Source organism: Ranitomeya imitator, chromosome 8 (genome assembly GCF_032444005.1).
Source record: "Ranitomeya imitator isolate aRanImi1 chromosome 8, aRanImi1.pri, whole genome shotgun sequence".
NCBI classification, from domain to species: Eukaryota; Metazoa; Chordata; class Amphibia; order Anura; family Dendrobatidae; genus Ranitomeya; species Ranitomeya imitator.
The window spans coordinates 35,408,569-35,432,399 of record NC_091289.1 but is presented as its reverse complement, the minus strand read 5'-3'; the positions used below and the strand labels follow the sequence as shown (position 1 = coordinate 35,432,399).

The window sequence follows — 23,831 nt, the reverse complement described above, 5'->3', positions numbered from 1 at the left end:
AACAATATAAAATATATAACTTTGAAGATAGGTTGAACTTGATGGTCCTAGGTCTGTTTTTCAACCTATGTAATTATGTGAACTGTACATTAGGAAAATGCTTGAAATGTAATTCCCTACAATATTATTTTACAAGTAATTTCCCCTTATTTTGTTCTGTGTAAAGTGCTAGCTATAAATCCAATCTCTGGATTTAAAAAGTGCAAATTCCTCCTGAAACACTCGCATGTTTATTTCTGTACTAGCTGAAGAGCCCGGTGTTGCCTGGGCATAGTAAATATCTGTGGTTAGTTATAGCACCTCACTTCTCTTATTTTCCCATCACGCCTCTCATTTTCCCAATCACATCTTTCATTTCCCCCCTCACATCTCTCATTTTCTCCCTCACACCTCTCATTTTTTCCCTCACTCCTCTCATTCCCCCCTAACACTTGTCATTTCGACCTCACATCTGTCATTTTCCGATCACTCCACTATTTTCCCTCACTCCTCTCATTTTGCACTCACACCTTTTCATTTTCACCTCACACCTCTCATTTTCACCTCAGTATATACATGTTTGTCATCTCCCTTATATATAGTATACACCTGTATGTCATCTCCTGTATATAGTATATACCTGTATGTCATCTCCCCTGTATATAGTATATACCTGCTGTGTGTCATCTCCCCTGTATATAGTATGTATATAGTATATACCTGTATGTCATCTCCTATATATAGTATATACCTGTATGTCATCTCCTTCTATATATAGTATATACCTGTATGTCATCTCCTCCTGTATATAGTATATACCTGTCATCTCCCCTGTATATAGTATATATCTGTGTGTAATCTCCTGTATATAGTATATACCTGTATGTCATCTTCTATATATAGCATATACCTGTATGTCATCTCCTCCTGTATATAGTATATACCTGTAGGTCATATTCTCCTGTATATAGTATATACCTGTGTGTCATCTCTTCCTGTATATAGTATATACCTGTATGTCATCTCCTCCTGTATATAGTATGTACCTGTATGTCATCTCCTCCTCTATATAGTATATACGTGTGTCATCTCCCCTGTATATAGTATATACCTGTGTGTCATCTCCTCCTGTATTAGCAGTGTGTGGCGCATTTTGTGTGTGTGTTCATATCCCCGTGTGTGGTGAGTATCCCATGTCGGGGCCCCACCTTAGCAACTGTACGGTATATACTCATTGGCGCCATCGCTCTCACTCTTTAAGTCCCCCTTGTTCACATCTGGCAGCTGTCAATTTGCCTCCAACACTTTTCCTTTCACTTTTCCCCATTATGTAGATAGGGGCAAAATTGTTTGGTAAATTGGAAAGTGCGGGGTTAAAATTTCACCTCACAACATAGCCTATGACTCTCTCAGGGTCCAGACGTGTGACTGTGCAAAATTTTGTGGCTGTAGCTGCGACGCCTCCAACACTTTTCCTTTCACTTTTTTCCCCATTATGTAGATAGGGGCAAAATTGTTTGGTGAATTGGAAAGCGCGGGGTTAAAATTTTGCCTCACAACATAGCCTATGACGCTCTTGGGGTCCAGACGTGTGACTGCAAAATTTTGTGGCTGTAGCTGCGACGGTGCAGATGCCAATCCCGGACATACACACACACACATACACACACACACACACACACACACACACATACACACATTCAGCTTTATATATTAGATTTCTTATGGTGCTTAAGGGAAGCCATAATGATAGGCGCCTGCTTGGTAACAAGTGCAGTTATTTGCCTCTATAATGAAGTGAGTTACCAATGATGAAAGGGTTAATACTTGTGCCCTGCATCAGTAATAGCCCCTGCAGTAACCATGACAACTGTTATGAGGTCATGAACAAATGTGATAAAGCAGGTTCTATAATAGACATTACTGATGCGCATGAGGACGTTGAGCATGACCACCCCACGTAATGTGCCGACCTTGGTGAAATTTGGAGGTTCTAGCAGGTAAAGGGGTTGTCTGCTTTAGACACCCCCAGGGCATGGGAAGGTAACCGAGAGGGGTCCCCAGCACAGGATCCCCTTCTGTTACCCTCTACAAAGAGCTGCTCTCCTTTGGGAGTTCATGGAAGCACCTATGACTTTAATGGGTGATAAAATGGGATGGGAGAAGGGGGTATTTCTCCTATTAGGGGTTATCCATTATGAACAATCCCTGTAACCAAAAGTCTAAATTTATGAGAGGTGGACCTGGATCTGTAAGGAAGAAATGGTTCATCCATCTGGGAATCAGATAAACTAAATTGGGTCTTACAACCAATGTGGTGACTGATATCGCAGACAGATCTCTCCCACATCCGGTTTATCAAATTTATAGCATATATTTGTTATGTCATTCTCTGTAAATCTGGTAAAATGTACAAATGTTAAAACTTGTTTATATATCGGCACTAACTCTCTAAGCCCAAGGGAAGGGCGATCCTCCAGCCATGGTTCCCTAGAGGTTTCCACCACTGGAGTTTTTTCCTCTCTTGAGTGCTGGAGGGTGACTCTTCGTGAGTCGGGGGTTGTGCCATTTTTTGTGTCATGTGAATGTAAATAAAATTGGGAACATTTGACACCTAATTACAATGCTTTGTGTATTTATTTTGGGTGCGTCTGTGTGATTCATTTTGTTTGGGAGTCGGGGTCCATCACATGTCACTGTGTCATAGGGCCGGACATCTGCCAGCCACAGTTTTGCCCCAAGTGTTGCTCCTGCTCTGCTGAATATCATGGAGCAGAGAAGACAAGCAAGTGTGCCCTCATCATTGGAATAAGGACTTATATTACAGCAGGATTACAAGCATCTTCCTCGCTTCATTCATACAGTGAGTATTTTGGCTAGTATTTTACATCAGCATTTGTCAGCTAAAAAAACAGACAGGAGCAAACACAGAGAAAAATAATAACTGAATGACTTTCACCTCTTCTGTGTTTTGGATGCACTCCTGGAGTCTGTTAACAAATACTGATGCAAAATATCGCCATGTAAAAGTGCTGTAAATCCTTACTGACTTCATCATTACATCGATGACAGCGCTACAGTCAGTAACTTAGCTCTGCTTGAGTTGACATCATAAGCTGCTGAGCTCACTAATTGTCTGCAGCGCTGTCGATGTGAAGTCAGCGCTGCAGACAATAACAGACACCATGGGTGGCACCAGAGATTCAGACCTGTAGCAGGGGAGAGTGTGTAAAGTACAGGAGAAGAGATTTCACTTTCTGAATACCCTACATAAAAACCGACGCATTTAGAGCCAGGACTAAGAACGTTGGTTCTTATAGAAAGTGTTCACTTCAACCTTTTGCAAAGTTTGTATATTTCTTCACTTTTTTAATGGATTAAATTAAAAAATTATCTTCTGGAAGCTGGATCCTTAAGGGTATGTGCCCACGCTGCGGATTTTCCTGCGGATTTTTCCACAGCGGATTTGGAAAATCCGCAGTGCAAAACCACTGCGGTTTTCACTGCGGATTTTCTTGCGGTTTCTTCTGCGGATTCTTCTGCGGGTGTTCACCAGCACTTTCCTATTGGTGCTGGTTGAAACCCGCTGCGGAATTCGCACAAACAATTGACATGCTGCGGAAAATAATCTGCAGCGTTTCCGCGCGGCTTTTTCCGCAGCATGTGCACAGCATTTTTTTTTTTCCCATAGGTTTACATTGTACTGTAAACTTTGGGAAAACTGCTGCGGATCCACAGCGGCCAATTCTGCTGGGGATCCGCATAAAAATCCGCAGCGTGTGCACACAGCCTTACCGTTCTTGGACTTTTTAACTTTTTTTTATGCTACAAAAATTGAGGTGTGTTGAATTTTTGAAATCTTGCGAATTATATGTGTTTTATTTGCGGGATTTCCCCACACACTTTAATAAGATGCCAAATATTCGCATATAAAAAATTCATACGGGTTTTTATTACATTTCAGCAGCAAAAAAATGGATGTAATCCACACGCCCAGATAACATTATCAATAAAGCATTATCAAAGCTCACAGCAAACAGGAAGTTTACAAAACAAAGTAATTTTAATTAAAAATGATATTCAAAAAGAAGCAAGAGCGAAACTGAAAAAAAATGCAATAAAAACAAGTAAAAAAAAACACTCAAAAGGCAACGAAGAAACACAAATAACCTAATCTGGCAAGTTGAAGAATGAAATTTTGCAGGAAATCTACAATGTCAAAATCTCACCCAATACTCATCGCAGAAACATGGCCCTAGGGGGTAATTTCACTGATTGTGAGAAGGGAGATGAGAGACAAGTCTGCTGCCAATGGGAAAGAATTTGTGGTCTAAATTATAAGATTGTCCAGCTAAGAAAACAGTGCACAAAAACCCCCATAACAAAACATTTTGATATGGTGTCTTGAAGAATACTAAGGAATATAGGGGTGTCCTTTGTCCGTGATCCTCGAGGTCAGTGTGGTTACAGAGAACATGTCTTGCTCTTGCCTCCGGACGGCTGTTATACCCTGCAGTAACTGATAATCCACGGATATGTCCCATCTCGACCAGTACTGCAGTGTCCTCCCTGGTCAGCTTTGCTACGTTAAGTGGTTTCCTTGTCCGTTTTGCACTAGACATAAGAGCATCTGCCCAACTAGAAAGCTGCCACATTTTGGAGCGACCTGCAATTCTGTTCTGTGGTGACTTCTTCTGTCCTGCTGCTCTCACTTCTGCTGTTTCTGCTGCTCTCACTTCTGCTATACTGCTGCCCTCACTTCTGCGGTCCTGCTGCTTTCACTTCTGCAGTTTCTGCTGCTCTCACTTCTGCTGTCCTGCTGCCCTCACTTCTGCTGTCCTGCTGCTTTCACTTCTGCAGTTTCTGCTGCTCTCACTTCTGCTGTCCTGCTGCCCTCACTTCTGCTGTCCTGCTGCTCTCACTTCTGCTGTCCTGCTGCTCTCACATCTGCTGTTTCTGCTGCTCTCACTTCTGCTGTCCTGCTGCTCTCACTTCTGCTGTCCTGCTGCTCTCACTTCTGCTGTCCTGCTGCTCTCACTTCTGCTGTTTCTGCTGCTCTCACTTCTGCTGTCCTGCTGCTCTCACTTCTGCTGTCCTGCAGCTCTCACTTCTAGTGTTCGGCTGCTCTCACCTCTGCTGTTTCTGCTGCTCTCACTTCTGCTGTCCTGCGGCTCTCACTTCTGCTGTCCTGCTGCTCTCACTTCTGCTGTCCTGCGGCTCTCACTTCTGCTGTCCTGCGGCTCTCACTTCTGCTGTCCTGCTGCTCTCACTTCTGCTGTCCTGCTGCTCTCACTTCTGTGTTCCTGCTGCTCTCACTTGTGCTGTCCAGCTGCTCTCACCTCTGCTGTCCTGCTGCTCTCACTTCTGCTGTCCTGCTGATCTCACTTCTGCTGTCCTACTGCTCTCACTTCTGCTGTCCTGCTGCTCTTACTTCTGCTGTCCTGCGGCTCTCACTTCTGATGTTTTGCTGCTCTCACTTCTGCTGTTTCTGCTGCTCTCACTCCTGCTGTCCTGCGGCTCTCACTTCTGCTGTCCTGCTGCTCTCACTTCTGCTGTCCTGCTGCTCTCACTTCTGCTGTCCTGCGGCTCTCACTTCTGCTGTCCTGCTGCTCTCACTTCTGCTGTCCTGCGGCTCTCACTTCTGCTGTCCTGCTGCTCTCACTTCTGTGTTCCTGCTGCTCTCACTTCTACTGTCCTGCTGCTCTCACCTCTGCTGTCCTGCTGCTCTCACTTCTGCTGTCCTGCTGCTCTCACTTCTGCTGTCCTGCTGCTCTCACTTCTGCTGTCCTGCTGCTCTCACTTCTGCTGTGCTGCTGCTCTCACTTCTGCTGTCCTGCTGCTCTCACTTCTGCTGTCCTACTGCTCTCACCTCTGCTGTCCTGCTGCTCTCACTTCTGCTGTCATGCTGCCCTCACTTCTGCTGTCCTGCTGCTCTCACTTCTGCTGTTTCTGCTGCTCTCACTTCTGCTGTTTCTGCTGCTCTCACTTCTGCTGTCCTGCTGCTCTCACCTCTGCTGTCCTGCTGCTCTCACTTCTGCTGTCCTGCTGCTCTCACTTCTGCTGTCCTACTGCTCTCACTTCTGCTGTCCTGCGGCTCTCACTTCTGCTATCCTGCTGCTCTCACTTCTGCTGTCCTGGACGACTGGGCTTCACACTTAACGTTGCGTGGCCCACTGCTTAGCTGGGGGCCCCCAGGCCCAGCTGACCTGCCTGGGCTCCTTAGCCTGACTGACCCAAAGCCAGGAAATCCTTCTGTCTTACCTGTAGTTGGCCCCTCCTAAGTTAACTGTTACTGTTCCTGAGTTCCTATCTCTAATCTCAGTGTGCTATAATGCCCCCCTCTAGTGGCTAACCCAGACTCTTAGAGCTGCTTCAAATGTACAGAAACTGGCCAATACCCCATCACCATTTTTTTCGAGCAAAATTTAGAAAATTTAAGGGAAGCGACAGTTTAATAAAGAGACACAAGCCTCCTTTAGGAGCCTCTAAAAGCCAGCAATGGTCCTTGTCCATCACCGGACAATGTAAAGTGCTAATGAATATGTATGCCCTATCTAACTAACAATTTGTGAATGGACATATGTGCTGACAAGGGACAACTGAATGCTGGACTGGACGTGGTTGCTGACTATTGTGTCTGTGCAACTGCAGGTTGTGGGCAAGAGGCATCAGCGCCTCCTTCCTGGACAGCAAATTGGGAAGGGTGTAACACAGGGGAATTGAGTTACTCCATGCATTTAAATCAGGTACATAAAGCACCCATCCGGAGTTACGTCGTTGATGCAAGAAATGCAATTTGTAAAACAGTAACAGACCTACATAGTGTCCTGATGGCACTGAAAAATGCTATGTTGACAGCATGGAATCTCATTTATTCAGGAAACTTTTTTGAAAGTTTTTTTCCTCTTAACACAGTATATTGCAATCATCATATTGTATATCACTGTGTACTTACAATTGCTCATTTTGCTTTTCTACCCAGCTAATTCTTCTCTTTTCCACTAGCTCTATATCACGTGATGTAGTATTGTAGTTCTAATGATGACTCATGCAGGGAAGAGAGGCTTCCTGTTTCTACATAGAGCTTAGAAGGATTCAGCTGGTCTGTTTTTACTCACATGATGTCATAGACCTAATAGAAAAGAAAATAATTAACTGGGAAGAAGGGAAAAATAAGCAATTATAAGTACACAGTGCCGTATAATATGATTGCAATATATTAAGAGGAGAGCGTTTTAAAATTTAGTTTCCTTCTGCTGACACATTTTGTGATGCCGATATTATAGCTTTTCTTCTAGAGTTTATTTAGGTGTCTGGTTCATGTAGGAAACTGGGCTCATAATATGTGTTTGTCTTCAAGAACTGCAATGAGAAATCATATCTATCCTCTTATATGGATACATTTTGGTCAATGATTTTTAAACGATTTTTGGCATTTTTTTGGTCACGATGTACATTTTTACCATAAGTGTGTTTTTTGTTTGAAAGGATGAAAAAGATCAACATTTTTCAACTTCCACCTATTTGACAGTGAAAAGTGGACAGCATTATGATGCCACACGGATAGCGTCAATTTATCTATAAAAAAGCTGGACATGTGAGCATGCCCATAGACTATAATGAGTACTTGTTTATACTGGACAGCACACTATGAGAATATTGCAAGCTCTACAACCAGTGTTGGACTGGGGTGACAAGGGCCCACCAGTAACATTGACTTTGGGGGCCCACTTTACACCTGCATGCAAATATATTACCTTCTATCACAAATTTACCTATATCTCTATATAATAATAAACTGGGTAGCGTGGTTAATGAGTGATGAGATGCTGCTTTTTGCTGTACAGAGTGAATCAAGTGAATTATGCCAAGTACTGCCCATACAGTGGGGTTGGGGGCCCAGATCTACCCAGGGGCCCACGGGGGGATTCCCCTATTACCCTGTGGGCCAGTCCGAGCCTGGCTGTACGTTACCTGACTATGCCTTTGTCTCTTCCTTCTGTTTATGATGTATCTTCCTGACTTTTGACCTTGGACCTCTTGACCATTCTGCCTCACGGCTAGTCCATGAGTAGTGACTAGCATCACATTACTGCTCACCAATACGTTTTTCTTTTTTTGCCAGTATGGAGCCTGTTCTGTTACCAGGTGGCAAATTTGACGCAGATGAGTCAGGATCTGCCTTAGGAATGCCAGAGTCAGGAGTCATCACAATGTCAGTTACAGGGTTAGAAAACTAATTTGATGAAGACCTCTACTGCCAGCAGTGGCTGTGACATCAGTACCCTCTGATGTATAGTTGGTCTCTTCCAAACCTGTAATGGCCCTTCGTTATAAATTTTCCAGAAATACCAGTTTAGGGTATTCACAGAGAGCTGTAGGTTATGTGTTACTCTTGTCCCCCGGTTGTTGGGGGGGGGGGGGGCAGCGAGTGGGAATAATCATGTCCCTACTGTGAGGGGGTCCTCAGATCTGGACATTTTCCTGTCCCCACAAGCCCCAGAATGATTTTCTGTTGACGCCTTATTTGATGTTTAGATCTGATATATGACAAACTCTACAAGAGCCATGTCGCTGAGGCTAATATCATGAACCTGGGACGGGGGTAGGGTGGCACGGTTGAGGACTACTGTACTGATTTTTAGCAGTGGTCCACTGGAGTTCTGTGGAACAATGCAGCTCTCAGGTGCCAGTTCCACAAAGGCCTTTCCGAAACCCTTAAAGATGCTATGGTCCTTCATGATGTCCTTTATTCTCTGTTGGAGGCCATAACCCAGGTCATACAAATGGACCACAGAATTCATGAGAGACGTAGTGAAAAGCAGGCTGCCCATTATAGTTTCCCAGAGCAGTTCCATTTACCGGAGGTGTAGCCATTGGAGGTTAGAGTTGCCAGTCTTCGTGTTGTGAAGAAAAGACGTAGTCAAGATCTTGGACTCTGTCCACTACTGTGGTCTCTCTGGACATTTACTCAAGAATTGTCCAACTCGTTCTCAGGCTAGCAAACTGTCTGGTTTTGAGTGACAGCCGAGGAGGCACCCTGATGCCCAGGCAACTTTTTCTTTGGCTGCTAAAGTACTGATAAATGCGTTATCCTTCAAGAACCAGGTGTTATCAACATTGACATTCATTGACTGTGATTCCTGCTAACTTTCTTGATTCGGGACTGATTCTAAAGTTAGGGTTAGGGACTGTAAGTGGAGGAAGACCCATTTACATATTCGCCCTTTACAAAACATCATTAGCCTTGAATTTGGACAAGAGAATAATGGTGGATTTCACTCTCTGCCAGACATACATTCAGCTACTGTGTTTATTGTCTCTCTGTGCCTTGTGTTCTGTTTGTAGATCTTTCATTGCCTGACCTTGAACCTCGTTCTGACCATCCATCTGTTTAACCTCTTCTGCTCTAATCCGCTATCCTCCTGGTATTCTGACCACGGAACGTGACCTGACTATGCCTTTGTCTCTTCCTTCTGATTATGATGTACCTTCCTGGCTTTTGCCCTCGGACCTCTTGACCACTCTGCCTCATGGCTTTGTCGCGAGTAGTGACTAGCATCACACTGACTTAGCTTAGCAAGGGAGTTCTACCAAACCCGAGAATCCTCACTACATGGTGTACGGTGCTGTGCTCTTTTGACTGTACACTGTGTATGTTTGGCCTCCTTGGGAGCTACAAACAGCTGGAAAAACCCATTAAGTCCCAAGGTTTTCTACGATTCTGCATATTAAAGACTTTCTCATTTTCCATCTTTGCAATTAAATGTTTAATAATGCTAGAGAATATCCTAATTAACATCATCCAATTAATAAACTGAGGATATAGTTGCGTTATTTTCCATAGTGAGATGAGAAGTGCAACCATTGTGTGCTAAGCTATCAGACCACGGGTGTCCCTTCGGCTGTAAAACGTGATGCACCCTGTATGACCCTGTATTGGTATATGGCGATATGTTTTTCAAACAAGAACGGAAAGCTTATGGATTAACACATTTAGCTGAAGCTTATAACCTCTTATCTCTCCAACAGTTTTTGCATAGAGTTACCTAATTAATTACGTCTTCTATATTTTGCAGAAATCACAATGCGCTCTGAGAAGTTATCACTTCCTGTCCACACCCAGGAGGAGCAAGGTAAAACAATAAAGGGTGTAACTCTGAAGTATAGTATCTAAATTTTTACCCATTTCAAGCACAATTTACCTATTTACTAATTTGTTGTACAGGATTAATACAGTATAACACCAGCAGGTACCGGGTTCTGGCATATAATATGGAGATATTTCATCCAAATTTTATATTTTTTTGTATGTGAATAACAGTATAATTCTTTAACAGTAATGTAATATTTCACCTTTTTTTTTTTTTTTTTTACAAAGTATTACCTCTTCACTCCACAAATGCATTATTGAATATTATTTAATGCCTGATACTGATGTTGCCATATCTATACCTTAGTAAAGTATGCAAACTATTTCTTGTGACTTTGTGCACAATGACAGATATGGACATCATTCTAGGAACCTGGTACGGCTTTGTATTAGTGCGATCAGCTGCAAAAGCCTGATTGTTATTCAGTATATGATGTAACTCCTGGGAATGGTGGGAAATGAGGAGATTGACAGAGGAAGAACTCTCCCTCAGTCAGACCATCAGCAACCCTGTAGCACGATCTCTGGGTGCCAAGGGGATCCTATGGCACCTAACAATAGACTCTGGGTCTGTCATACACTACAATCCACTGGAAGAGGGGTCTGATAGATTAACTAGCAGTAGCCTACCAGTTACGTAACACAATGTTAGGTAATAAACTGCACTGCATAAGTAGTGCAGTGTGTTAGCTATGTGAATATAAGAATATATGTTCATGTCATCCTAGGGAATGAATAGTTAATTAAAAAAATGGGAAAAATGAAGTGTTTTGAAAAAACTAATAGTTAATTAAAAAAAAAAAAAGGGAAACAAATGAAGTGTTTAAAAAAAAAAACTTCCCCAAAATCCCAATTTTTCCAATAAAAAGTTGTTTTAGGTAGAAAAATAAACATTTAAAAACAACACACATTTGGTATTGCTCCACCCATAACAACATGTAGTATATAACTGTATCATTATTTATCCCATATGGTGAACTCCACACAATTTAAAAAAACCATGCTACAAAAAGTGATACAAGTTTTGGATATATCCTTTTTTTTTAATCAATAAATACTACAGATTGTCATGGAAGAAACTACGGTAGATCCCATACAGCTTTATAAGTAAAAAATTGAACAAGGTATTTATCTCAGAATATGGTGAAAAAAAAAAACCTTTTTTGTTAAAAAGTGATTTTTTGTGTGTGCAAAAGTAGCAAAATATAAATTGGGTGTCAATGTAATCATAATGACTCATACTATAAAACTATTCCATTATTCAACCTACCCGATGAACACGTTCAGAAAAATATGAGAAGCAATACCAGAATTAGTATTGTTTGCTTATCCAACCTGAGAAAAAATTAAAGTGATCAAAATGTCGTACAGGGGATTGTGAAAGTATTTACTCCCGTTTGCAGTTACCGTGTTTTACTACCTCACAACCTGGAATTTCAGTGGGTTTTTGAAGGTTTGCATCAGTTATTGTAAGGAACTTACAACTGTGAACATTTGGTTTTCTTTTTATTGTGAAGCAATCGACAAATAGAGCAAGATAACTGAAAACTTCAGTGTGGATAACTATTCACCCCCTAAAGTCAGTACTTTGTAGAGCCTCCTTTTGCAGCAATTACAGCTACAAGTCACTTTGGATAAGTCTCTATGAGCTTTCCACATCTTACCACTGGGATTTTTGTCCATTCCTCAAGGCAAAACTGCGCCATCTCATTCAAGTTAGATGGTCTCCTCTGGTGAACAGCAATCTTCAAGTCTGAGCACAGATTCTCCATTGGATTACGGTCTGGGCTTTGACTAGGCCACTCCAAAACATTTAGAAGTTTCCCCTTAGACCACTAGAGTGTTGCTTTAGTAGTATGCTTTGGGTCATTGTCTTGTTGGAAGGTGAACCTCCGTCCCAGTCTGAAATCACTGACAGACTGAAATAGGTTTTGCTCAAGAAAATCCCTGTATTTCATACCATCCATCTTCCCCTCGACTAGGACCATTTTCCTTGTCCCTGCTGGTGAAAAACATCCCCACAGCATGATGCTGTCACCACCATGTTTCACTGTGAGGATAGCGTTCTTGGGGTGATGAGCTATATTGGTTTGGCGCCAGAAATAGTGTTTACCTTGGTGGCCAAAAAGTTCAATTTTGATCTCATCTGACCACAGCACCTTCCTTCTAACATTTGAAGAGTGTCCCACTTGTCTTTTGGAAAACTCTAAATGAGCCTTACAATTTTTGTGTGTAAGTAAAAGCTTTTTTCTGGCCTCTCTTCCATAAAGGCCACCTCTATGGAGTGTACGGCTTATTGTGGTCGTATTGACAGATACTCCAGTGTCTTCTTAGGAACTCTGCAGCTCCTTCAGAATTACCTTTGGTCTCTGTGCTGCTTCTGATTAATGCCCTCCTCACTCTGGCTGAGAGTTTTGGTGGGCGGCCCACTCTTGGCAGTTTTGTTGTGCTACCATATTCTTTCCATTTGATGATAATGTATTTGATGGTTCTCCGAATGATCATCAGAGATTGGAATATTTTATTATAACCCAGCCCTGACTTGTACTTCTCAACAACTTTGTCCCTGACATGTTTGGATATCTCCTTGGTCTTCATGGTGTTTGGGGATCTCCTTGGTCTTCATGGTGTTTGGGGATCTCCTTGGTCTTCATGGTGTTTGGGGATCTCCTTGGTCTTCATGGTGTTTGGGGATCTCCTTGGTCTTCATGGTGTTTGGGGATCTCCTTGGTCTTCATGGTGTTTGGGGATCTCCTTGGTCTTCATGGTGTTTGGGGATCTCCTTGGTCTCATGGTGTTTGGAGATCTTGGTCTTCATGGTGTTTGGTTAGTGGTGCCCCTTGTTAATGGTGTTGCGGCTTCTGTGGCCTTTCAGAAAAGGTAAAGTGTATATACTGACAGACATGACACTTATATTGCACACAGGGGGACGTCCTGTTACTAATCATGTGACTCATGAAGGTAATTGCTTGCACAAGAAATTTTTAGGGGCTTCATCGCAAAAGGGGTGAATACATACGCGCATGCCATTTTTTTTAGTTATTTGATCCCATAAATTGAATTTACGCCTATACTTTTCTGACTTCACTTCACCAACTTACACTATTTAGTGCTGATGCATCACACACAACTCAAATTACAAAAAATGTTTAAACACAAGTTGTAATATAACAAAATAGGTAAAAAGCCAAGGGGATTAATACTTTTGCAAGCCACTGTATATACCCAGAAATGGTGCCAGTAAAAAAAATACAACTTGTCTCGCAAAATAATACGTCTTCATACAATAAAATGAAAATGGGTCTGCAAATGTAGCAAACATAACAAAAAATGATGTTTTTGTTTGTTTTTTAATAAACAAACACAACAATTTACATAAATGGTGTTTTAGAATATTTGTATTGACCTGCAAAATAACGCTAACTAGTGAGTGAACAATGTTTTTTTTTTTTTTAAAAAAAAAAGCCAAAATTACTGTTTCATTTTTACATTCCACTTGCTAAAAAGCATAATAAAAAATAATAAAAAAAAGTTTTGTATTGCCACTGAAAACTCCGATTTTACACTGACCTATCAAGTGTCATCATCCAATTTGCTTATTTACTAGAGTGGTTTCCATGATGTCAGATTGTAGCAATAATCTCTATTAATAAAGATAGTTTTCAAGTGTAATTTCCTTTGCTTTAGATATTTTCCAGAAAGCGTTCATCAAAGATTTTGAGAATTTAAAGACAAATGCAGCCATTAGCCAATCGTTCTGTTACCTCTTTGTATCCATCTGCAAGATGTCGGCATTATCCTTGTACACCGAGAAGGAAGCTCAGACCGTGAGTCCATACAAAGTATCTGTGGTCTCTAGCATCAGTATAAACATTTACTTACTACTTGATCATAATTAAAACATCGCCACCTAGTGGCTACATTATTGTAAAAAACGGTGGCAGGTTTCTTGGTTGATAAATTTCGCTAGACAATATTTTAATATTTTGCGAGGAGTCTGTATATTCTCCCTGTGTTTACATTTTATAGAAAAGGGGAAAAAAATTCACGTCAAAAAACAGTTTCAAATAAGTTTCGAAATATTTTCCTATTCATTTAAAAGGAAAAATCTCAATTTATTTCTGAGGATTTTTTTTTTAAATCCTGAAAATAAAAGGGACCTGTCACTTCTTTAATATTTGCCGAGGTTTTCTTAGGCGTACCCAGCGATATTTTTCCTGAAGCGGCTTCACTGGCAGTTTTGATGTTATTTTTGCCTTATTTCTATAATCTATACTATAACTAGCGATAATTCCTAGCAGGGAATGATCTTGTTGCTTATTTTAAGGGCAGGTGCAGGCAATCATATTTTCATTCCGGGTGCGATCCTACAAAGCACTGGATCTCACCAATGTTATTCTATGGGGCCTTCCACATTTCCATTTTTTTCCTTTGACCGAGTCGGTCACAGCATGCACGATTTGCAGCCGTAAATCGGATCGCACTCGCCCATGCAAGTCAATGAGTCAGTGGAAATTATCGGGCAGCACTCGGATGGCATCTGAGTGCAGTCCAAATTCCATGGACTGCAAAATTGAGAAATATAATTTTTCCATTCTCTTCTCATCCGATAAAATTGGGTCACACTATGCTAATGCTCTGATCAGAGTCGATTCACAGTGTGTTTAGCACAATCACCCCGATTTTCTCGGATGGGAGAGAATACAGTCGTGTGACCTTAACCCTAACTGCTTCTTGGTTTGAGAACCCTGAAGCAGTTATTCCCTAATAGGTGAGTGTAGAATAAATGAGGTTACGTGCCCTAAGAAAAACTGGTTTGTATTGCAGATAGTTCAAGTCAATGACCCTCCAGGAAAGCAGTCGGCTTTTCTAAAGTCTATAGATGATAAAGGCTCGCAAGCAATTGCAATCTTTTACCTGTTACTACACATGAATGATGAGAAAGCCTACGGAGAGCTTCCCAGCTGCATGGAGAATGGTATTTCTTCGCTTGTATGTTTTCTATTGATTGTTTTCTGCCTCCATAACCGAAGGGTTTGTTCACATTTGTGTTGCCTGCAAACAATGATGCTGACTGTGCCCTCTGGCAGCGACACCTGCAGTATCCTGACATACAGCACAGTGGAGAAAAAGAAAATAGACACAAAGGAAAGTATAGACATTACCTACAAAAGCAATTCCTTGCTCACAGTCATCCTACTCTGCCACTATAGGTCTCTGCCTGCCTGCCAGTCTGCCCTGCTCATATGTAGCTTGCGGGTTTACACCAGTCACTTACTAGTTGAATTGCTCCTTGTGGTTGCTATTCCACTGTTTTTTATGCATCCCGACAAACCTCGACTGCTAGCGTGTAAGTTGCACAATACTTTTTTTTTGCAACTCACTATCTGAATATGGGCAGGTAAACACAACGCTGTGCAGTGCTGTCACTGGTTACGTCAGGTTTTGAATATCAGGCCAGTTCTTGACAGCAAATTGCAAGTGTCATCGGCTCAGCAAAGTGCAAGTGTCACCGGCTCCTTGTTTTTGACGCATTAATCTACCTTTAATCAATTGCATTATTCTGCAATAAATGCAGTGCACGCTGCAGTTTTCTTCCATGTAAACCATCGCTCCGCGTGACAAATCGGCCATGTGCACTGGCACTTTGGTTATAATGGATCACTCCACGTACCACACATAGGTCTGCACATCTCATGGCTGTGGCGTCAGTCCCTAAGGCAGTACACATGATCTCAGCGGCACTGAATCTTCCCCACTTGTCCCTTATGTCCCTGCCGATGCAGCGCAGCAGTCAGTGCCACCATCAGCCATCACAAAACTGCTCCCTCTAACCTCATACATGCAGAAATCATTTGTAGTTAATCTCTACACTTGTCTACCATTTTGTGCTGTGATATGTACTATAATGGCTTCTCCTCTATTTGTAGATGAGAAGATGGTACTAATATCGAAAATGAGAGACAAATTGCTACATTTATTGCAAAATAAAGTCTCGGGACTGTTACGTACATCCAAGCCTTTACTTTCTCAAGGTAAGTTAGGCTTATTCATCTGGTCTTAATACGTAGCTCTACCTTAGAACACAAATTCACTGTATTATCATCTGCTACGTTTATAAAATATTGCAATTTAATGGCATAAATGTCAGATATATGCAAGGTACAGGACTCCCACAAATACATAGACTGCTCAGCTTTCATATCTGGCCAAACCTGAAATGAAAACAGAGCCTGGCCCAAGTCATAGCTAGCCAGGTGCATGTAATCAGAACTTCCAGTGCTAGGTTTTAACATTGTCCTACTTGGCTTTCCTACATACCCTCCCCCTCTATCCAATGCTGGGCACTGCCTACCGACCCATATTGCCTACAGGGAGCTAGTTTAAGCTCCTGAAATGCTCTCTCATTAATGCTCTGATCTGGTAACTTCACAAACTGGCCCCTATTTTTGGGTACCAATTTCCGGCAGTGCGTTTTTTTGGGAAGGTAACAAATTTCCTGCCACTTTGATACCGTTATGTTGGCTGCTGATTGGGAAAACCAGCATGCAGTATCTCGCGGGTTTGTCTTTTTCCAGGGTTTTAGTAAGTTGCCATAATATATCGGGAAGGGCTTCCTTTTTCCTGGTCAGTGTATCTAAAAGTTGACCTCTCCCACTTTTTCCACCACCTCATAGGGCCCTTGCCACATGGTAAGGAACTTACTCTTCACTGTGGGCACTAACACAAGTACTCGATCCACAGGCTTTAATTATTTCACTTGAGACAGCCAGTTAAACACTGTGGATTGTGCCTCTTGTGCCTTGAAGAGGCACTCTTTTATCTGGCCATTCACTTTGGTTCCTCGACACAACAGATCATTATGCCTGGCCAATTGTGGAAAACTATTATTGGCTTCCAGCTACTGGGGAACACCATTTATATGATATGTGACCCTGGGCACAACATCTCAAACAAACAATAGTATGAGATGTACCCCTTGAACTTGGCTCTAACCCCTCCTGGATCTTTGGGTGCCCCTCAAATGTGGTATTGGGCCTTTTCTTTTGTATTTCCTAGAAAGGTGACCTCAGGCTCCCTTGATTACTCAGGGAGCTCTCCATAGCCAAGTATCTTTCCACGAGGCTTACAAGGTCATCTGCCTTCTGAGGATCTTCTTTGGCAACTGAGATTTGCACATATTTCAGTAGTGAGTGGATAAATCAGTCCACTACCACTCTTTCCAACATCTGTGCCAGAAAGCAAGTCATTTTTGCACCAGATGTAACAGGTCTAACATCTGGGATGGGGGGTTGGAAGTTTGGTAGCATCAGAGGTGCACCTGTTGTGCCCTGACTGCCAATGTTATGCCCAAGCATGTGATAATCTCCGCCTTCAACTTGCCGAACTCCTTGGCATCCTTCAATGCAAGTTTGTGGTATGCTTTCTGTGGTTCCCCAGTAAGGTACGGCGCTAAGACCTCTCTGTTATGTTTGCTAATGACAGGTGTTATGAAGGCAATCCAGAAACACAGTGTGCTTAGCGATCAGAGCGCACACAGTGATCTGACAAATACCCTAAATTACAAGAACGAGCTCTGAGACGTGGAAACTCTGTAGACTGCACACCTGATCCTATCCTAAACACAACTAAAAGCGGCTGTGGATTGCGCCTAACAACTACCTAGGCAACTCGGCACAGCCTAAGAAACTAGCTAGCCTGAAGATAGAAAAATAGGCCTGACTTGCCCCAGAGAAATTCCCCAAAGGAAAAGGCAGCCCCCCACATATAATGACTGTGAGTAAGATGAAAAGACAAAACGTAGGGATGAAATAGATTCAGCAAAGTGGGGCCCGATATTCTAGGACAGAGCGAGGACAGTAAAGCGAACTTTGCAGTCTACAAAAAACCCTAAAGCAAAACCACGCAAAGGGGGCAAAAAAAACCCACCGTGCCGAACTAACGGCACGGCGGTACACCCTTTGCGTCTCAGAGCTTCCAGCAAAACAAAAGACAAGCTGGACAGAAAAAAAGCAACAAAAAAGCAAAAAGCACTTAGCTATACAGAGCAGCAGGTCACAGGAACAATCAGGAGAAGCTCAGATCCAACACTGAAACATTGACAAGGAGCAAGGATAGCAGCATCAGGCGGAGTTAAGTAATGAAGCAGTTAACGAGCTCACCAGAACACCTGAGGGAGGAAGCTCAGAAGCTGCAGTACCACTTGTGACCACAGGAGTGAATTCAGCCACAGAATTCACAACAGTACCCCCCCCTTGAGGAGGGGTCACCGAACCCTCACCAGAGCCCCCAGGCCGACCAGGATGAGCCGCATGAAAGGCACGAACAAGATCGGAAGCATGAACATCAGAGGCAAAAACCCAGGAATTATCTTCCTGAGCATAACCCTTCCATTTAACCAGATACTGGAGTTTCCGTCTAGAAACACGAGAATCCAAAATCTTCTCCACAATATACTCCAATTCCCACTCCACCAAAACCGGGGCAGGAGGCTCAACAGATGGAACCATAGGTGCCACGTATCTCCGCAACAACGACCTATGGAATACATTATGTATGGAAAAGGAGTCTGGGAGGGTCAAACGAAAAGACACAGGATTGAGAACCTCAGAAATCCTATACGGACCAATAAAACGAGGTTTAAATTTAGGAGAGGAAACCTTCATAGGAATATGACGAGAAGATAACCAAACCAGATCCCCAGCACGAAGTCGGGGACCCACACGGCGTCTGCGATTAGCGAAAAGTTGAGCTTTCTCCTGGGACAAGATCAAATTGTCCACTACCTGAGTCCAGATCTGCTGCAACCTATCCACCACAGAATCCACACCAGGACAGTCCGAAGACTCAACCTGTCCTGAAGAGAAACGAGGATGGAACCCAGAATTGCAAAAAAATGGAGAAACCAAGGTAGCCGAGCTGGCCCGATTATTAAGGGCGAACTCAGCCAACGGCAAAAAGGACACCCAATCATCCTGGTCTGCAGAAACAAAACATCTCAGATATGTTTCCAAGGTCTGATTGGTTCGTTCGGTCTGGCCATTAGTCTGAGGATGGAAAGCCGAGGAAAAGGATAGGTCAATGCCCATCCTACCACAAAAGGCTCGCCAAAACCTTGAAACAAACTGGGAACCTCTGTCAGAAACAATATTCTCAGGAATGCCATGCAACCGAACCACATGCTGAAAGAACAAAGGTACCAAATCAGAGGAGGAAGGCAATTTAGCCAAGGGCACCAGATGGACCATTTTAGAAAAGCGATCACAGACCACCCAAATGACTGACATCTTTTGAGAAACGGGAAGGTCAGAAATGAAATCCATCGAAATATGTGTCCAAGGCCTCTTTGGGACCGGCAAGGGCAAAAGCAACCCACTGGCACGAGAACAGCAGGGCTTAGCCCTAGCACAAATCCCACAGGACTGCACAAAAGTACGTACATCCCGTGACAGAGATGGCCACCAGAAGGATCTAGCCACTAACTCTCTGGTACCAAAGATTCCAGGATGACCAGCCAACACCGAACAATGAAGTTCAGAGATAAGTTTATTAGTCCACCTATCAGGGACGAACAGTTTCTCTGCTGGACAACGATCAGGTCTATTCGCCTGAAATTTTTGCAGCACCCGCCGCAAATCAGGGGAGATGGCAGACACAATGACTCCTTCCTTGAGGATACCCGCTGGCTCAGATAAACCCGGAGAGTCGGGCACAAAACTCCTAGACAGAGCATCCGCCTTCACATTTTTAGAGCCCGGAAGGTACGAAATCACAAAGTCGAAGCGGGCAAAAAATAACGACCAACGGGCCTGTCTAGGATTCAAGCGCTTGGCAGACTCGAGATAAGTCAAGTTCTTATGATCAGTCAATACCACCACGCGATGCTTAGCTCCTTCAAGCCAATGACGCCACTCCTCGAATGCCCACTTCATGGCCAGCAACTCTCGATTGCCCACATCATAATTACGCTCAGCGGGCGAAAACTTCCTGGAAAAGAAAGCACATGGTTTCATCACTGAGCAATCAGAACCTCTCTGTGACAAAACCGCCCCTGCTCCAATCTCAGAAGCATCAACCTCGACCTGGAACGGAAGAGAAACATCTGGCTGACACAACACAGGGGCAGAACAAAAACGACGCTTCAACTCCTGAAAAGCTTCCACAGCAGCAGAAGACCAATTAACCAAATCAGCACCCTTCTTGGTCAAATCGGTCAATGGTTTGGCAATGCTAGAAAAATTACAGATGAAGCGACGATAAAAATTAGCAAAGCCCAGGAACTATTGCAGACTTTTCAGAGATGTCGGCTGAATCCAATCCTGGATGGCTTGGACCTTAACTGGATCCATCTCGATAGTAGAAGGGGTAAAGATGAACCCCAAAAATGAAACTTTCTGCACACCGAAGAGACACTTTGATCCCTTCACAAACAAAGAGTTAGCACGCAGGACCTGAAAAACCATTCTGACCTGCTTCACATGAGACTCCCAATCATCTGAGAAGATCAAAATGTCATCCAAGTAAACAATCAGGAATTTATCCAGATACTCACGGAAGATGTCATGCATAAAAGACTGAAACACAGATGGAGCATTGGCAAGTCCGACCGGCATCACTAGATACTCAAAATGACCCTCGGGCGTATTGAATGCAGTTTTCCATTCATCTCCTTGCCTGATTCTCACCAGATTATACGCACCACGAAGATCTATCTTAGTGAACCAACTAGCCCCCTTAATCCAAGCAAACAAGTCAGATAACAATGGCAAGGGATACTGAAATTTAACAGTGATCTTATTAAGAAGGCGGTAATCAATACACGGTCTCAGCGAACCATCCTTCTTGGCTACAAAGAAGAACCCTGCTCCCAGTGGTGATGACGATGGGCGAATATGTCCCTTCTCCAGGGATTCCTTCACATAACTGCGCATAGCGGCGTGTTCGGGCACGGATAAATTAAATAATCGACCTTTAGGGAATTTACTACCAGGAATCAAATTGATAGCACAATCACAATCCCTATGCGGAGGTAGAGCATCGGACTTGGGCTCTTCAAATACATCCTGATAATCAGACAAGAACTCTGGGACCTCAGAAGGGGTGGATGACGAAATCGACAAAAATGGAACATCACCATGTACCCCCTGACAACCCCAGCTGGATACCGACATGGAATTCCAATCCAATACTGGATTATGGGTTTGTAGCCATGGCAACCCCAACACGACCACATCATGCAGATTATGCAACACCAGAAAGCGAATAACTTCCTGATGTGCAGGAGCCATGCACATGGTCAGCTGGGCCCAGTATTGAGGTTTATTCTTGGCCAAAGGTGTAGCATCAATTCCTCTCAATGGAATAGGACACCGCAAAGGCTCCAAGAAAAACCCACAACGTTTAGCATAATCCAAATCCATCAGATTCAGGGCAGCGCCCGAATCCACAAACGCCATGACAGAAAACGACGACAAAGAGCATATCAAGGTAATGGACAGAAGGAATTTGGACTGTACAGTACCAATGACGGCAGACCTAGCGGACCGCTTAGTGCGCTTAGGACAATCAGAAATAGCATGAGTGGAATCACCACAGTAGAAACACAGACCATTCAGACGTCTGTATTCCTGCCGTTCAACTCTAGTCATAGTCCTATCGCACTGCATAGGCTCAGGTTTAACCTCAGGCAGTACCGCCAAATGGTGCACAGATTTACGCTCGCGCAAGCGTCGACCGATCTGAATGGCCAAAGACAAAGACTCATTCAAACCAGCAGGCATAGGAAATCCCACCATGACATCCTTAAGAGCCTCAGAGAGACCCTTTCTGAACAAAGCTGCCAGCGCAGATTCATTCCACTGAGTGAGTACTGACCATTTCCTAAATTTCTGACAATATACCGGTACTTCTATATCATCCTGACCCTGGCACAAAGCCAGCAAATTTTTCTCAGCCTGATCCACTGAATTAGGCTCATCGTACAGCAATCCGAGCGCCAGGAAAAACGCATCGACACTACTCAATGCAGGGTCTCCTGGCGCAAGAGAAAATGCCCAGTCTTGAGGGTCGCCGCGCAAAAAAGAAATAATAATCAAAACCTGTTGAATAGGATTACCAGAAGAATGAGGTTTCAAGGCCAGAAATAGCTTACAATTATTTTTGAAACTTAGAAACTTAGTTCTATCTCCAAAAAACAAATCAGGAATAGGAATTCTTGGTTCTAACATAGATTTCTGATCAATAGTATCTTGAATTTTTTGTACATTTATAACGAGATTATCCATTGAAGAGCACAGACCCTGAATATCCATGTCCACACCTGTGTCCAGAATCACCCAAATGTCTAGGGGGAAAAAAAAAAGTGAACACAGAGCAGAAAAAAAAAAAAAAAAATGATGTCAGAACTTTTTCTTTCCCTCTATTGAGAATCATTAGTTTGTCTCCTTGTACTGTTATGTTTGCTAATGACAGGTGTTATGAAGGCAATCCAGAAACACAGTGTGCTTAGCGATCAGAGCACACACAGTGATCTGACAAATACCCTAAATTACAAGAACGAGCTCTGAGACGTGGAGACCCTGTAGACTGCACACCTGATCCTATCCTAAACACAACTAAAAGCGGCTGTGGATTGCGCCTAACAACTACCTAGGCAACTCGGCACAGCCTAAGAAACTAGCTAGCCTGAAGATAGAAAAATAGGCCTGACTTGCCCCAGAGAAATTCCCCAAAGGAAAAGGCAGCCCCCCACATATAATGACTGTGAGTAAGATGAAAAGACAAAACGTAGGGATGAAATAGATTCAGCAAAGTGGGGCCCGATATTCTAGGACAGAGCGAGGACAGTAAAGCGAACTTTGCAGTCTACAAAAAACCCTAAAGCAAAACCACGCAAAGGGGGCAAAAAAAACCCACCGTGCCGAACTAACGGCACGGCAGTACACCCTTTGCGTCTCAGAGCTTCCAGCAAAACAAAAGACAAGCTGGACAGAAAAAAAGCAACAAAAAAGCAAAAAGCACTTAGCTATACAGAGCAGCAGGTCACAGGAACAATCAGGAGAAGCTCAGATCCAACACTGAAACATTGACAAGGAGCAAGGATAGCAGCATCAGGCGGAGTTAAGTAATGAAGCAGTTAACGAGCTCACCAGAACACCTGAGGGAGGAAGCTCAGAAGCTGCAGTACCACTTGTGACCACAGGAGTGAATTCAGCCACAGAATTCACAACACCTCTCCCTGTTTGCCACTCTCTCACAGTCGGATAGGACAACTTAGACGTCATCCTCCCTCCAGAATAGGTAAGCAAGGAAACACAGGGTTAAACCCTAGCACTTGAGGTTCTGATCATGTGCACCTGGCTAGCTAGGACAAGAGCCAGGCCCTGTGTTCGTTTGGAGTTGGTCAGCTAGGGAAGCTGAGCAGTGTGAGGTGTTGGAGCTGGTGAGTGACCAGCAAATGTGACCTATCTGAGAGGTGAACACTTCTCTGTAGTAGTGTAGTATAGTTTCATCACATCCATAATAACAATATGTGATGGAGAATATTTGCATTATATAAGGATTATTTCAAGGTCTTTGTTATTTTATCAACTGATTGCAGCCTGACACATTTTTGATCCGATAGATATCTATTTCTGATATAGCTCTTTGATATATGCAAATAACTAAGCAGAAAACCAGTGGTGTAAAAGTAGACTGT

At 43.1% G+C, this 23,831-nt stretch overlaps 1 protein-coding gene across 1 annotated transcript in view; it reads left to right on the top strand.

Annotated features, from left to right (window-relative positions):
- The window catches only part of TMEM40 (transmembrane protein 40), a 46,573-nt gene that overhangs the window by 6,993 nt on the left and 15,749 nt on the right, over positions 1-23,831 (top strand). The window contains exons 2-5 of the mRNA XM_069736729.1: positions 10,059-10,115; positions 13,820-13,959; positions 14,960-15,110; positions 16,063-16,167. Of these exons, the coding sequence (XP_069592830.1) occupies positions 10,067-10,115; positions 13,820-13,959; positions 14,960-15,110; positions 16,063-16,167 (445 nt within the window). The 5' untranslated portion in view covers positions 10,059-10,066. The remainder of the gene's footprint in view (positions 1-10,058; positions 10,116-13,819; positions 13,960-14,959; positions 15,111-16,062; positions 16,168-23,831) is intronic.